Here is a 17,462-nt window from a genome sequence, read left to right as displayed (position 1 = left end):
AAGACAGATCCGTGGTGTGTGTTAGCCACGGGAATGGGCAGCAGTGGGTTGAAGAGGCGAGTCTGGAAAGACGCTGGCGCCGGGAGAGATAAGACCACAAGGACAGTGAGGGGGTGGGACTGGCATGACTTGAAGAGCTGGTGTTGGGGAGCACACAAGAGCCTGAGGTCAAGGCGGGGTCTGTGTCTGAAGCCCAGCGCTTAGATGAGGCTTCACGAGCCAGGAGATTCATAAAATCCTGATAATAATGAGGTAGTGTGGACAACTGCTGGCCAAGTTGTTTATGAGGAAGGAGGCCTGGAACTCCCTTCTAGAGCCTGGAAAAGATATTGCCAGAATCTGATCTTGCCTTCACCTCCAGGTCTTGCCAGACTCAACCCTTCTCCAGATTCAACTCTTTCCTGTCCGATTTCCTCTTCCCCGAAGCCTTAACTAGCTCAGGGGAAACTCTTGTCTGAGCTATAGCATGAATGGAAACTGGAAACAAGTGGTGAGATTTTAAGTACACCTGAAATGGTAATAGGAAGGTACGGGGCACTTCAATGGAAAAGAAGGAAGGAAATTCTTTCACTAATAAATATTTATTATTAATAAGTATTTATTGAACTCCAGCCGTGCTATGGGAAAGAAACTCACACGGAACACTTTGTATACCAAGTGCTTTCAAGGGTTACTAAGGTTACCCTATCGAGTGCTCATAATAGCCCTGCAAATATAAACTCATCCCCACTGTATAAACGGGCCCTGAAAGACTCATCTGCCCAACATCTCCTTGAACTGGGAGTCCACACTAGGTCTTCAGTCTGAGGTCTGTACTCTCCGAATGATCAAGATGAATACATAAATGCCTACAACTTCTACCAAAATTTACTTTGAGACAGTCAAGTCCTGATGCCTTGGTACCTCCAGGAATGTCATTTACATCTAGAGGAAACCTTGTTACTCTCCCCAAGCCATGATCCTTGCCTGGGGCCCTCTTTACTTCATGAAGGTAAATTGTCTAAAACTACAATTAGTATGGGTGGATCCAGTTTGCTTATTCGTGAGTATGCTGCCCAGGCAGAGCCCCAGGACATGCTCTGGCATCAACATGACCCTCTAAAATTGTGAGTAAATTACATTTCTTGATGACATAGTTTAAACAATTTTTTCCTCCCCTTAATACTTGGAATCAGGGTCACATTCTAACTATTTAATCTGGGGCCTCGAACTGGCACATAGCATGGCTTTAAATGAAATTATATTTAAAACATAGCCAAAGGTTCATAGAACACTTAATTGCATGTGAGCATGTGAGTGTGTGTATATGGGTGTGTGTGTGTATGTGTGTGTGTGTGTGTGTGTGTGTGTGTGTGTGTGTGTGAGAGAGAGAGAGAGAGAGAGAGAGAGGAATACCCATTAGAATAATTCACATCCCAGGCCAGAAAGTAGGTGGAAACTCAAAAGCCAGCCAATCACCATCCCCACTACTCTGTTCCTCCTGTACCAGGGATACTTCTATTGATCTCGGGTAATAATACTTCTAATCACCATTTTAAAAGTGCCTCCATGGGGACTTCCCTGGTGGCGCAGTGGTTAAGAATCCGCCTGCCAATGCAGGGGACACGGGTTCGAGCCCTGGTCCAGGAAGATCCCACATGCCACGGAGCAACTAAGCCCGTGTGCCACAACTACTGGGCCTGTGCTCTAGAGCCCGCATGCCACAACTACTGAAGCCCACATGCCTAGAGCCCATGTTCCACAACAAGAGAAGCCACCGCAGTGAGAAGCCCGCATACCGCAACGAAGAGTATTCCCCGCTCGCCGCAACTAGAGAAAGCCCGTGTGCAGCAACAAAGACCCAACGCAACCAAAAATAAATAAATAAATTTATAAAAAAGAGGAAGAAAAAAGTGCCTCCATGGAAGGCACTTCATGATTATCGTAGTAAACCTGCATGAAAATTCTCTAAGTTAGGAATTATCATTCCATTTTACAGATGGGAAAGTTGAGTCTTAAGCCATTAAATAACTTGCTCAAGGTCAATTCACTTCGTCTCAGGTCAGGTTGTCTCTTAGATTCTCCATCTTGCCTAATCGACAGTTGCTACTTCTTCCTAATCCATGTGGACTACACATCTAAAACCAAAATGTGCACATCTTAACTGAGCTAAAGCACACCTCAACATAAAACTGACCGACACACCCTGAATTCAATGGTCAGCTTCAAAATGAGTCATTTTGAAACTATGCACTCACAACCCAGTCTTCTGTGTTGGCCCTGTGTTATCCTTGCTCAGACTATTGTTAAAGAACCAGTCAAAGCATAAAACTCGAGTGTCCACAGACCCACCCACCCACCTCCAACCCCAAACGCAACATCTTCTTTTCTTTTGATTCTCACATTCCCAGAATCAGGATTGGGATTCAATTCAGCAAATTTTAAGGTTCTATTCAGGTAAGGCACTGTGCAAAGCAGTGTCAGAGATCCAAAATCAAGTAAGCTGGTGTTTGTAGGGCTACAATGTAGAGATGTAAAGTGGTGTCTCGCCCGAGGCTGCCTGGTGCAGGGGGTGAATGTGGCCAGAAATCCAGCCCGTGCTGTACGTTTCAAGCCATGCTCTCTGACATTGGTTTGCTTTCACTCAGATGAAGGGGAGCTTTTTTTTCATTTCTCAGAAAAGGTATCGCATGGTCTCGTGGAGTCCTGAGTTCACCTGGCTTCGAAGAGTTTACGATTGAATAGGAGGGAAAGACAAGAACACAGATAACAAAACATCAGTCCATCAGGTTGATGATCCTGGGGGAGGACGATACGGAGCCATGGACACAGTAAATCTCATCGGATGGGGGAGGAAGCACAGCTTCACGGAACTGGAGGACACGAGAGGGGACTGGGAAATGAGCAGCTTTGGGGCATGTGGAGATGGAGGGAGGGCATCCAGGTCCGGGATTAGCACAAGCAGAAGCAGGAGCCTCAGGGGCTGTGGGTGCATCCTCTCTGACTGGAAGGCGGGGGCAGGGGGTGGTGTGGGGCCGGGGGGGACCACTAGTTCGGAAGCAGCGGGAAGCCAGTGTAACAGGTTGGCTGTGCTGAGAGTGGTTTGATCCTTCAGGACAGGCAGACACCGTGAGCTCCTTTCCCTGAGTCCCGGGTGACCGGACGAGAGGTGTGCTACAGGAGGAATGATGTGGAAGGCTCGTGCCAACGGACTGCTGGGGAAGAGACAGGAGAAGGGACCTGGCTTGGTGACGTTACCATGGCAGTTGAGGACGTGATGGCAGCCCAAGCGGGGGTGAGAGGAAGGCAAACCGAAAGGAGGAGGATGGATGTGAGAGCAAGCACAGGCGATGGATTATGTGCAGGTACAGAGAAACTGGTGTGGGAAACAATTTCCCTCCAAGGAAAAGCCAGAGAGTCCTTACCGCGGCTAAGGAGACCCTCTGTGACCCTCCCCATCCCCCAGCCCTCTCTGCCCTCACCTGCATCCCTCGCTCTGCTCTTCTGCAGACAACACTAAGCTCTCTCCCACCTCACTTCTGCTGCTCCCTGTTCTGGCTCACTCTCCCCCCAGGTTTTCACGGGGCAGCTGAGTTCCTGCTATTGAGAAGTATTCACAGACCTTCCCTATAGAAACTAGCACTTACCCACCCCGGACCCCCTTTACCCCACTTACTGCACCTTAGTTTTCTTTGTAGCACTCTTCACTGTATAGTCTGTCTCCACCAATGTCTTTCCAAATAAGGAGCTTTGTTTTGTTCACCGCCGTATCCCTAGCACCTGGCACAGAATAGGTGCTCAGTAAGTATTTATTGATATCACCAGCTATTTGGGTATTTTTTTGCTTCATTCAAGTCAGAACAGTCCAGATGTAAAATGTGTAGCCCTGGGAGACAGTGATTTCCTTAATACTAGACTGATGCACAGTTAGGCAGGACAACCCGTGGTAGGAAATGTTATGTGAATAATTCAGTCTCTTGGAGACCCTTTCAAGCCTGAGAACCTATAAACCTAAGTACTGTGCTTTACGTGTGTGGTTCCCCCAGAGAGGGAGCATTCTGTCAGAGCATAGAGGGTTAATGCATAGACCCTAGAACCAGACTCCGAGGGTCTAAATCAGGGCTCTGCCACTTATTAGCTGTGCCACCTTGGGCATTTCTGTACCTCTCTGAATACTTCTCATGTCTCATCTTTTTTTTTTTTTTTTTTTATCTTTTTTTGCAGTACGCGGGCCTCTCACTGTTGTGGCCTCTCCCGTTGCGGAGCACAGGCTCTGGACGTGCAGGCTCAGTGGCCATGGCTCACGGGCCCAGCCGCTCCACGGCATGTGGGATCCTCCCGGACCAGGGCACGAACCCGTGTCCCCTGCATCGGCAGGCGGACTCTCAACCACTGCGCCACCAGGGAAGCCCTCATGTCTCATATTTAAGTGACTGCTCCTCAGTCATGGCCTGACTTCTCAAAGTTAAGGTCCCTTTAGCAGGTTACCTGGCAAAGTAGAGAAGTCAAGAGCAGTGTTGAGTTCATGAGCACTATTTCCTAGGACATTTGCAGAAACTGTAGGAACTCTCTTACGGATCATTCTAAAGGTTATTGATTTGCTACCAACAAAATCATTCTTTGGAAATTGTGTCCTAACACAACTTGGCTTTACTATTCAGAAAGCACTCCGAACTGCACATGTCGAGTTGTGATATGGGAACTTTCTTGAGCTCTGATAGCCTTTTGTAAGATTTAAATATGTGACTTCTCAGAGTACAAATATTTTTTACAAAGCAGCTGCCTTCAGATAGCAGTTATCTCCTGGAGAGGAAAGGCAAATTGATACAACATGATTGGCAGTCATTAAAAAGTCAATACTCTCCTTTTATTTATTTATTCTCTGCATTTGAATAAGTGACTTTTGTGTGGAGACAAGGCAAAGGAAGCTTGTCTATATTAAATTATCCTAAGAAGAAAATTTGATTCGAAGAACACTAGCAAATTGTAGTTGGTCTGTACTATCTTTCAGGGCTTGGGAATATTTTTATTATACTGATTTGGAATGTTAACCAGATTTGACTTGTAGATCCTTTTAAGAATGGACTCTGGGGCGCGGCTGGGCCCGTGAGCTGTGGCCGCTGGGCCTGCGCATCCGGAGCCTGTGCTCCGCAACGGGAGGGGCCACAGCAGTGAGTGGCCCAAGTACCACAAAAAAAAAAAAAAAACAAAGAATGGACTCTGGGGCTTCCCTGGTGGCGCAGTGGTTGAGAGTCTGCCTGCCGATGCAGGAGACACGGGTTCGTGCCCCAGTCTGGGAGGATCCCACATGCCGCAGAGTGGCTGGGCCCGTGAGCCATGGCCGGAGCCTGTGCTCCACAACAGGAGAGGCCACAACAGTGAGAGGCCCGCGTATCGCAAAAAAAAAAAAAAAAAAAGAATGAACTCTGCCATTGTCACACCAGTTCTTACTAACACTGGCAATGTAACCCGAGGATCTAGTGGCAGGATCAAGGGGAAAACAAACAAAAAAAGGCATCATCAGCAAATCACGCACACTTGGAAACAATCATCATGTTCGAATGAGTCTTAACTTTGTTCCAAATACCCAGGGCATGTGTAGGTTTTATGGGTGTGGACATATATCACAAGATACAAGATTCTCATCACCATCCCTTTTTCTGAGCCAACCGTTGGGCAAACGGAAATGTTATCAGTCCAGAACCAGTGGTCTTCTTGGGGTGACATAAAAAGAGATGACCCAAAGCCAGATCAAGAGATGCCCTGGAGTTATTTATAAGTGAAAAGCCATATTACCCTCCTGCCATCCTGAGCCCCTCAACATCTGATTGGCTGGAATCTTAAGAGTAGTGAGTCTCCCAGCTGACTCATCATGTCATTTAAGTTTGTCAGTCAATGGAAACCAGAGGTCCAAAGTCTCTCTCCAGGACTCTCCCTGGGGAAACTATTAGGGAGAAGGCAGCCTTGCCAGATGTCTCAGTCCAGCTGGCCTAATGGGCATGTGCAGGGCATCTGCTTATACTCAGGGCCTGGCATGAGCAGAGGGCCCTGGAACGATTCTCTAGGTTTGCTGTCAGTTTTCTTACCATCAGCTACTAAGAAAGCCACCGGTAAACCAATGAGCACCTTGAAATATAAACAAGTAAAAAGACATTTAACTTTCCCATTTCAGCTGGGAAAATCTGAGTTCATTCTGGGTCTAGTGGGCTGGACTTCATGTAGTGGAAAGTACATCACATTTGGAGACAGAAAAGTTGGATTCCCATCCCAACCTGCACTTAGTAATATGAACTTAAATTTTTCTTTCTTTTTTTTTTTTTTGCGGTACGCGGGCCTCTCACTGTTGTGGCCTCTCCCGTTGCGGAGCACAGGCTTCGGACGCGCAGGCTCAGCGGCCATGGCTCACGGGCCCAGCCGCTCCGCAGCATGTGAGATCCTCCCGAACCGGGGCACGAACCCATGTCCCCTGCATCGGCAGGCGGACTCTCAACCACTGCGCCACCAGGGAAGCCCTCTATCTGGCTTTTAAACTGATTTTATCAAAAAGCAAAGACATGCTCTTTCTTCAGAAGCTTACTCCTCCTGGCTTCCCTTTTCTGTCAGTGATGATAACCTTTATGGGTATAAAGATAATGCAGAGTCATTGTCTTTGACATCTCTCTCCACTTCTCCTTTGCCTTTTCCCATCCTATGAACCATCATTTTTCTTTTCCTTCTTTTATCTATCTTGGTGTCTCACAGAACCAGGCTTGACTCTAGTGCCAGGCATATGACCTTAAGGAACTTTCTTTACACACTGACACTTGGTGTCCACATCTGTGAAATGAAATAGTGGAAGTTGCAGATCTGTCTGTGAGGATTAAATCAGATTGCCTTTGCCAAATGCAGGGCACATGTGAGCTGAGTTCTCCCTTCTAGCTAAGTTGGATGCCCCAGGGACGTCTGCTATCACCCAGCCTTTTCCCCTTCCTGCTTCCATAGGGTCAACCCTGTTCTTCACTTTGCCTGGACTCTTCTCTCCCCCTTTCCCATTTCTGCCTATCAAGCTCGTATGCATCCTTCATGGACCATCTTTCAAATACTCCCTGCCTTTGGCCTCCAGAGGTGACGCTACTGCCTCTGGACTGTAAATGATTCTTGCATTTTATTCCTACAACTCATGAGGCACTTGACATGACTACTGTGTACTCTGCTTTTGTATATGTCATCTCTTCTTGTGAACTTTCATGTTTATCTGCCTTATGCATACCATTTACTTAATAAATAGTTTTCAAGTGACTGAAAAGAATCATCAGTTAATCAATGATGGATGTCCAGACCTGAAACAAGCAAATGAAGTGCTCTGGCAACTTGGAAGTGATGGAATGATTTAAACGAAGAATAAGACACCAAAGACACGTCCCATTTTGTGTGCTGATTTTTTAATGACTATTTTATAATCTTACAAAATAACTGGCTGTAGCTGTTTTACGTTACAATACAGTAGATAGCTCCTTTCACTGTGTTCCCAATCAAGCCAGCCCCTTGGGATGCTAACTGACACACTCAATAGTGATCTCACAGAGGAGAGGACATGCCAAATCCAATGCCTTGTAATGGGGGGGAAGGAAAAGAGAGAATCAAGAATAGCTCTTTACTTTCATGTACAAGTTTGTCAGCTGACCATTCTCCCCACTCTGCCCTCTCATCTCTCTAGTTGGAAACTGTCACACTAATCATCAGAGTCATCCAGCCCTAGGCAACCTGGACCCCAGCGCTCCTAGTTACTGGGAAAAAGAAGAAGCAGAGAAGTGATTTTGGAACAAGGAAACAAATGGAAGAGCCTCTGGGAGAGGCCCTCTGTGGCCCCATGTATGGGGAAGAGCAGCAGAATGCAGACCACCACATGCAGTGAGTGTGAGTTAATATCCACTGGGGATTTGTGACCGTGGTGTCTTAGAGCTTCAACTTTATTAGTGACCTGAGGAGCTCGAAGCACTAGGCTCCAGGGACAAAGGCTGGAAGAACCTGCCATCTATGAATGGCCAGGACTGACTTGGGCTGGGCAGCCTGTAGCCTGAAAGGCTTTCCACACACCCCCCAGAACCCTCCTCTCACCTTCCCAGGGCAGCGATGGAGTGCAGATGTTGCCAACAGAGAATGAAATACTTTAAAATGAAGTACAAAAGAGAAATATTCTCACTGTAACTCCTGTGGGAAGACTGAGCCCAGATCCATGCTGGCATGAACCACAGGCTCCGTATTCCTGGGGCTTGGGGTGGGAGGAGGTGGGGGGGGGGGTGGATGTAGCCTTCCTGAGCTGGGTGAAGCCCAGGATAACTCCCAAGCTCAGACATGGCAGGATTCCCCTGCACAGAGTCTGATATGCTTCAGGAAATTTGGATAACCATCTTACAACTGTTTTAAAATGAAGAATCTAAACTCTTCTTCTGTCCTTTCCATACTGAAGCCTATTAGAATCCCAGAAATAAATATTCTCTTCTTGGGGGCACTAAATGTGAACCCAGATAGGGAACAGTAGGTATCTAGGCTATTGTTTCCATTACGGCTGGAAATACAGAGAACAAGAGTATTTTGGATGGGCAGACTCTGCTCTTTCCCTTCCCCGGTGACCTTGCCACCCTCATTTCAGATCCCCACAGATAAATATGTTGTTCTTTCCTACGTGAAGGCTGGCTCAAGATAGTGGGGGAAGCATTTCTTCTTTCTATTGATATTTGCACAGCCACTGCTTTCAGGGTTGATGGGAAGAATAGAAAACTGTGGTCAGAGCCAGAGCAGGCGATCCAGGGAGACCAAGGCTGCCCTTGAACTTTTGCCTGTTCTTCCCTTCCTGAGATGATAAACTGGGGTGTTGAACAAGAAACTAGCTCCTTACTTTCTTTCACCAAGGCCTAATCCATAAATCGTCACTAAAGAACAACTGCAGTAGACCACGTGCAAAATGAGTCAGCCCAGGACGTAAACAGAGGCAGGTTAACGCGGTCATTTCACATACAGTCCATCTATTGAACAAGAAAGGGTAACAACGACAAAATGGACCCTAAGCAGCTGAAATTCTTCTCTCTCCCCACAGAGTGTCACCCTTGCTCCATGTTACTTTCACAGCTTGCTCAAAGTGCTCTCTCTGGGACACATTTGACACATCACACTTGAATAGAATTTACCTCCGAGTCTGCATTGTCCAAAAGATCCCCTTTGGTCTGCTGTGGAGACTCGGAACGAGGCTGAGTCTCCTTGACTCAATTCATCCTCCAGCCCTGGGCTCTGATTTACCCTGACTTCTCCCCTGTCTATGGCCTCCTCCAAACCTGCCTGTTCTTCAGTTTCCTCCACCTTTCCCCGATGTCATTTCCGTGACATTTTTTCCCCAGAAAGTCAACAATAGGTCATGTGGCTGTGAATGATGGCCAGGCTTGGAGACTTAGGAGAAGGGAGACCACAGGCCAAGTATGAGGAATGTGTGAGTTCCTGTAATCCTGGTGATGGGAGCGTGAGCCTACATACAGACTTGTGGACTGAGTGACTGGCTGAGAGCCACACTTGGAACAGGCACCTGTGGAAGTGCAGAAAATCCTGGGCCTCACCAACTGCAACGAAGAGTTCCAAGAACTGAAGAGAATGGATTCTTTTTGGATGGATACTCAAGAACCATAGTCTAGTTTTCCTGGACCCATCACCAATGGATAACCCCACCCACCTTTCCATGCCTTTTAGTATTATCATTCCAAGCCCCCATCTCCTCAAACTGGGCTCAGCTCCCAGTTCATAAAAAGATGATTAGCTGACATGTGATTATCAAAAACTCCATCTAATCTCTCCCTTTCCTTCCCCAGTTCCCTCTCAGCCTGCCAATCCCTAGGAATAGAAAGATGGCAGAAGAACTTGTCTTTCGGTCCTCAAACCCTCAGCATTCATTTTGGACGTGAACTTCACAGCAGCATGTGTGGAACAATGGATAATTTTTAGCTTAGTAGACAGCAAAAAATATAATATATATAATATATTTATATCATTATGTTTAAATACTTATAAAGAATTAATAACTAACCTCATTATTACTAAGGGAGACTACACAAAGAAAGGGAGAGAGCCAGTTTAGATTAGACGAGCCCTGAAAGATGGCCATCCATTCAAAATGGGTATGAGCAGAGTGTCCCTGGCAACTTCTCTTCTAGTATTTTGGTATTGGTTTACAAGTTGGGTGGGGCTGAATAGTTGGCAGGATGCAGAGTAGGGAGCAGGGCAAGAGTTGAGGATGGGATTTGATGATAGAATATAAATGGGGAAGGAGAGTCCTTGTATATATATCATATTTCTCTTTCCACTTTAAATCAACTGCCTCTTTGAAGAAATGTTTGCCTGTGACCCTTCCTTGGGCTACTTGATGCAATAGTTGGCACCTGTAAACGTCCTCTTGCATTTCTTATAGGATCCTTGGTGTTCTTCTTCCTTCCTTCATTTCATGACCTTTCTTCTTCGTTCATCTTTTGTTTCCTTTTGTGGAGGCCTCTGATTCTTACTGCCTCCAGGGCAGTGGAAGGAGGGGCTTGATCCCACAGTTACAGGTTTTCTTCCGCCTTGGGGTCTCGGCAGGTGCATTCATCCAGATCACAGTCAGCAGCGAATGGAATGACCTAGGAGAAATCAAAGAGACGTTGCAATCACTCATTTTTGCACCAAGCGTCACACGTGCAACCAGCTTTTGCTTTTTTTCTCACTTGGTCCCAGAGGAAGTGTGGGGTTGCGTGTTAGTATCACAGAATTGAAATTAACACTCGGTTCTTTCACTTACACACCATGTCTCCTTAGGCAAGGTAAACCTTCCTTGCTTCACTTTCTTTATATATAAAGTGGGAGGACAACAGCAACTACCCAAGAGGGTGTTAGTGTAGTTTAAATAAGATGATGGATATGAAACACACATTTCTAGGCACCTCTAATATCTGTTACTACTACTTCTAATATTACCACTAGTGTTCAAAACTACTGCTGTTAATGTTTTTGTCGTTATTATCAACCTTCACAAAATCTTTGTAAAGTAGGTAAGATGAACGTTAGTATTTTCTTCTTACAGAGAAGGTCAAGAGAGGTAGGGTGACTTAACTCAAGGTCATGACACTACGATCTGGAAAACCAAGGCTCTATTACCTAGCTCTATGTCTTCTACTTTTTTGATGTTCTTGGGGCCATAGAATCATCTCTTCTATCTTCATAAGCTTGAGGTTTTGCCCTTCTTGAACCCAGGATATACTTTGGCTTGGTGAAACAATGCATCTCTCTACCCGTTGTTTGTGGCTAGATTGCCTTCCTGCTATGTAATTATCCCTCCCCCAGGTTAGAGATGGTCCAGCAAAAGTTGCTCTCTTCCTGCTTGCACTGCTACCAACAGATAATCATACTTTTTGAGTGTCCATAATTAGCTTCAGAGAGAACTGGGCATTCAGGAGACATGATGTAAAAGTGGCAAAGATTCTGCTCTTTGGGCATGGATAGTCAAATGAAACAACAATAGATCAGCATATTATTTAATAGTCCAAGTACACTGAAGAGATAGGCTGGGTGACTGGGCAAGTGGGCTGGAGAACGGGTGGTGGGGTTTGAGGAAATTTCCCAGCATATTTTCACATATGAATTAAATGTAATTTAGGAGTCAACAGGGGTGAAATGCTTTTTCAATCCTGATTCATGTGTATACTGGCCACAGGCACCAAAATCCATGAAAGAAAAACCCTAGATCTGCTGAGTGTGAGATGGAGATGGGGAGAGAATTGACTGCTTTCTTCCGAAGTGGTTATGCCTTCCTGAGTAGAAATGGGATCCTTGACCAGTTACTTTCTTCAAGTGAGACCAGGAACTAGTTGGCATGATGTCTGCCCTGCAATCCAAGCTCTTGATCTGTTTCTCATGGTTTGGGATTTGCTGGGTTTTAGAGCAAAAGGGGGCCAAATTGAACAGTGATACAAAAGTCCCTGAGCTCTCTGTACTAAATAAGTTAATTCATGTCAGTGGTGAGAACAATGCCTGGCACAGAGTGAGCCATCAGTAAATATTAGCCGTTAGGAGGAGTATTCAGGTCTGTGTAGAGGTAATCACGCAGACGTGACTTTATTGTGGAGACACATACAAGGAAGGAAACATTCTTGTGTATTTCTGATTCATCAAATCGGCCAACTAGCGTCAGTTATCTTTGGAGCTCTTGGGTTTTCATCCGTATTATTCCAAATTTTCAGCCTATTCAATTTTATAGGCTTAGCTTAAGCATATCTTCTATTTTAATAGAGTCCAGAGCAACAGGATAAACGGCATCAAGGAAAGGGCTACTGCTCAGGGTACAGCAGGGGAGTGCTCCAGGTAGCTCGTGGTGGCCGCTCAACATACACCTGCAATGTGCTTGGAATACACCTTATAGGATTATTCATTTAGCTGTGAAGTTTAATAATAAGTGGATACCACTTCGTGGATAATCCTGCCTCTCCAAGGAGTGGAGGCCATTTTTCCCTGCCTACAGAAACTTTTCCTGGGCAACGATAAGCAGGTGGGAGTCTTTGAGCAGCAGAAGCATGGCTTTTCTCTAGCAGTTACAGGACTGACAATGAGAGACTAGTGTTTTCTAACAACCTATCCTAAAATTACTATCCTTAATCCTGTCACTGTAGAAGCTCCAATGTTTGTTCGTTATCATTCCCTCTTCTTGACTGTTGAAGAAAAACAAATTATGATGCACCACGAAGGAGAGCTAGCCAAAGCTCCTGCCTCTATTCCTGGAACTGCTACCCTCTCCCTCCCACTCCCAGGTGCCCTCGCTTACCTTCTTGGAGGAGAGCGTGGAAGAGCAGCAGTCTCCCCCATCGTAGTGGCAGTAGGCCCGGTTATTGATGGTATCACACCAACCATCTGCTTGGAAAGGCTGGTAAGGAGGTAGCAAGTCACGGTCTAAGTACAACTTCACTCTGCTTCACCCTAGTCTCCCACTCATCCCACTCCCAACATAATCCATGGAACTCGAGACATTATTATGGGCGAGCACCAAAGGGGGCAGGGTAAAAATTGACCTAACACTCTCAAGAAGTTGAAAAGTCTCAAGATAAGACCATTGGATCGCAGGAACTGTCAAATTTCACCACCAGTATCTGCTTCTGGCCTACTCTAGGGACCAGGATGGTTCCTTTAATTCCTTGATCAACTTTTTCACTTTCTGGTAATAGTAGGTCTTTACATCATTAGGTAGGTTACAAAATATTTTCACACATGTTAACTCTGTTGATCATCAGGAAAACCTGTGCATCAGGCAGGTTTGGCTTTTAAAGTCCCATTTTATCAGTGAGGAAATGGGGATAGAGATGACAAAAATTACTCCGGGTCACACAGCTAGGTCAAGCAGAGTTTAGGCTTAGAAGTCATGTATCTTGGTTTTTTGCTGCTTCTCACAGATTAAGGACCATAACCCCCATCTCTTCTGGTCCTTGTACTTAGAGACCCTAATAGGCCTGGGTTGCTATAGACTCAAATGATGTTTGTCCAGAATGCAGTGGTCCTAGGGTTTGGGACACCAGTGCCGGAACACAAATCAGCCCACATGTACAGCTACTTCATTCACAGCAGGTAGACACAGGGTTAGAGCAGAGGAAGCCAAACGGTTTCCATCTACTCCTGTTACTGCTGCAAGTTAACAGGACCAAAATGGGAAAGGGGCCCAGGCCAAACCAGAGTTAGTGGAGTGTTTCACCCCAAAAGGGAATGTATGATAAGAACAGCAACGAGCAGTTAAAAAAATAGCTCAGCAGCCCAACGCACTGTTTCTCTAGAACCACTCTCAGAAGGAAACAGTGTCCCACGGCATCCTGGAGGGTGCACCAGCCCAGGCAGCCCACCTACTCAGTCACATTAGCTGCTCCCCACCCTGAGTGGATACCCAATTGCGAAGCCTCAGGAAGCATCTCGTAGTCAAGCTCTTTGGGCCACAGGACAGTCAGTAGACTCTTGAGGCCTGAGGCCACCTTCCAGTTCACACATTCAAATCACTTTCTCTTCCCCCACCCTCCTTAAATGTCAAATAGAAGGACTGTTCCCTATTTCACTCTGCTTTGATGAAATAGATACTAAAGTAAAAAATGGCCATTAAGGGACTTCCTTGGTGGCGCAGTGGTTAAGGATCCGCCTGCCAATGCAGGGGACACGGGTTCGAGCCCTGGTCCGGGAAGATCCCACATGCCACGGAGCAACTAAGCCCGTGCGCCACAACTACTGAGCCTGCGCTCTAGAGCCCACGAGCCACAACTACCGAGCCCATGTGCCACAACTACTGAAGCCCGCGCGCCTGGAGCCCGTGCTCTGCAACAAAAGAAACCACCGCAGTGAGAAGCCCGTGCACCACAACGAAGAGTAGCCCCCGCTCGCTGCAACTAGAGAAAGCCCGCGCACAGCAACGAAGACCCAACGCAGCCAAAAATAAATAAATAAATACAAATATTTTTTTTAATGGCCATTGAATAATTTTCAGCAATTGAGTTACATCAGAATGAGCTCATCCAAGTTATTTCTTCAATGTTTTGATTTATTCTATGGGGTCCTGAGGTCACTTGAACATCATTCCAGATGTATACCAGTTTGCGAACCTCTGAGAAGCTGCTACTTGTGGGGTGGAACTCAACAGCTGTCACACAGCTGCACAGCAATGTCAGTTGAGAGCAGGAAGTGAAAATGAATTCTGTTCTCAACACACGCCTCACTGGGATAAAAGACATAGATTTTGAGATGAGCATTTGTCTTTAACCCTGGAGCCAGTTACTCTGCCTCTGGAGAACTGGGAATAACTACATAATCATAACTTGAATCTACAATTGCAGCCAAATAGGAGTCAAAATACAACTAGCTGCATCCTTAACACCTATAGATGCCCTTGGGTTCTCCTGGGAGGACCAGATACATCCATTGAGATTCCCCCAGAATTTTCTTTTTCCAGTGTTTGGAGTATATCTTCCTCATCTAACACTGCATCTGTTACTTTTCCTCCAACCCTGACTGACTCATTGGCAAAACTTAATCTGTTTCTTCTTTCTTTTTCATGTAATCGTCTATAAAAATCCAAAGAGCACCCAAAATACTTCTCCTACATATAAAAGTATGGTCTTCAATATGGAGGATTAAAGGGAAATCTAAAGATCTTCCTTTTCATAAGAACAACTCAGACATTTGAGTGGATTAATAAAAGATCCTGGGAATCTTTCTTTCCAACCTCTTCCCCAAGGATGGCTTCTCATCTCAAGAGTATTAGGGAAGGTATGTTGAAAAGATTAGAAATTGTCTAGGCGACCTTCTCTAGAGCTCACTAGACTTTGATGGCTATAGCCTGGACATGATTTCTAGAATGTTCTTAAAGGGTCATCTGGGAAGAGAAGGGAATTTATAAAAAGGAGCATAAATACAGAGAAAAGGTTGGAAAGGCACAAGTATTTAATTTACTATATACCTATTAGAATTAATTGCTCCTCCCCTAACCTGCCAAAAATAACTACTCCACCCTAAACAAACAGTCTCCTATGGCAACGTGTGCCTGAAAGCTTGACAGCTTGAGTCCAAAGTTACAATGAAAAAAATAGGAAGGGAAAAATGACTAATCGATCCAAAGTTTTTAAAGTATCTGAAGACTGGACTAGATTGGGGGACGCAAATCTCAATAATTGAAAGGTGTCTGACTTGGGACATCACTCCTCCCCACAGGAAGCTTCCCCAAGGAATGGTACAAGGCTTGGCTTCTCTGCACAACGTGTCCATAGGTGAATTCTTCACTACCCATACATGGCACCTCATTTTCCTGTAACATCAGAAAACGAAGTGTTCCAAATAAGAGAATTTTTCAAGTACCTAAAGCTTATTTCTTTAAGAGCCACTTTTTAATTTTCATTTTAATTGTTTTCACAAAAGAAAAAAACCTGTATAAAATTCCTGTTTCCTGTGCTATGCGGCTGCTTCCCACTAGCTACCTATTTTACGTTTGGTAGTGTATATATGTCCGTGCCACTCTCTCACTTTAGCACAGGGAGATCAGCTAGGTGGTTTGTGACCACCTAGAAGGGTGGGATAGGGAGGGTGGGAGGGAGGGAGGGAGACACAAGAGGGAAGAGATATGGGAACATATGTATATGTATAACTGATTCACTTTGTTATAAAGCAGAAACTACCACACCATTGTAAAGCAATTACACTCCAATAAAGATGTTAAAAAAAAATCCTGTTTCCCTGCCTTTTAATAGCTTATAGAATACAAAGTCATTAACATGAATATTTTTCCTTTTTACTTATAAGGAGGCTCTTTGCATTGGGCTATTTACCCCTTTACTAAATGAGCCTCCTTCAACACACACACACACACACACACCCTCATGGGTCAAGCTTTGTAGAATTATACCTAAAATGAATACTTAAATCTGAGAGAGAGGCTGGGTTGCTCTTCTTATGATGTATGAGCTTGATGATACCTATTTCAGTTGTTATAGGAACGCTTTTCTTGCCAACTGGCTATGTTCCAGGCAGTTGAGGTGGCCATATGAATGGAAGTGCGTAAGTGATGAAATACAAAGAGGAAAGGCTGTCAGTCTATCCTATCCATGACTTTACTTCTCAGAAGTAAGACAATTTCTCCTTTATGTTATATTATCTGGTGATATTTTCTGTTTAAATTGTTCTGGGGAGTTGGGTATAGGAATGGTAGCTCTGTCTGTTGCCTATGGATGTAGTCATTTATTCAATCACTCAACATTTATTCCTCACCTATTTGTACCAGGCATTGTTATGAGGGTACAGAGAGAAATAAAACATGGCTCCAGTCCTCAAGAGAACCCCCCACTTGCAGTTATAGCTTATGATGACGAGTGCTAGCATAGAGATGCAGATAGAAGTACCTAGTCCAGATTTGGGGTGGGTGGGGATGCGGAAAGGACGACATGAGCTTTCAAGGGGCTGGCTTTGCTACATCTAGCCCACGTGAAAAAGAGTTTAGCACTGGATGATTCAGAGGGGTAGAGGGGCCTGAGAAAACTGTGCAAGTGAAAGGAGAGCGTAAAAATAGATAGGCAGGTTGTCCCAGACTGCTCATCACAGAGCCCACTGTCAGGAAGGGTTCCATAAACTTTGACTGATTGGCTGATAGTACCTCTATTATGTGAATTGATTAAGAACATTTTTCTTCTACAGCTTGCAACAGAACCCATGAGCACACTGATGTTCTAGAAAGGTTAGTTTGGGCTTCAGACCATCTGCTCTACTAACATAAAGATTGAGATATCAGCCCAAAGTGATTATACCCCTATAGGTAAAGCATGGGACAGAAGCCCGATAAGTAATCTTGAGGAGCGTGTTGAAACAGGAGAAGACGCTAATCACATTTCTGTATAATGCCTAACACTATTTTCTTTCTCCTACATCATTTCCCATCAAAACCTTCTCGTTACGTGAATGACAAATCAGACCCACACCCAGTC

General features: G+C 45.2%; 1 protein-coding gene across 2 annotated transcripts in view; it reads right to left on the bottom strand.

The window, feature by feature from the left end:
- Positions 1-8,232: 8,232 nt before the first annotated feature.
- PAPPA2 (pappalysin 2) overlaps positions 8,233-17,462 on the bottom strand; it is a gene marked incomplete at its 5' end in the record, with an annotated part of 281,240 nt that continues 272,010 nt past the window's right edge. For both annotated transcript variants that reach the window (XM_082656927.1, XM_082656928.1), the window contains 2 exons: positions 8,233-10,616; positions 12,791-12,889. In XM_082656927.1, coding sequence (XP_082513053.1) covers positions 10,542-10,616; positions 12,791-12,889 — 174 coding nt within the window. In that variant the 3' untranslated portion in view covers positions 8,233-10,541. The remainder of the gene's footprint in view (positions 10,617-12,790; positions 12,890-17,462) is intronic.

The sequence above is a fragment of the Grampus griseus genome (assembly GCF_964374135.1).
Source record: "Grampus griseus genome assembly, chromosome: 1".
NCBI classification, from domain to species: domain Eukaryota; kingdom Metazoa; phylum Chordata; class Mammalia; order Artiodactyla; family Delphinidae; genus Grampus; species Grampus griseus.
The sequence above is the reverse complement of the archived record's forward strand: the minus strand, read 5'-3'. Positions and strand labels throughout refer to the sequence as shown.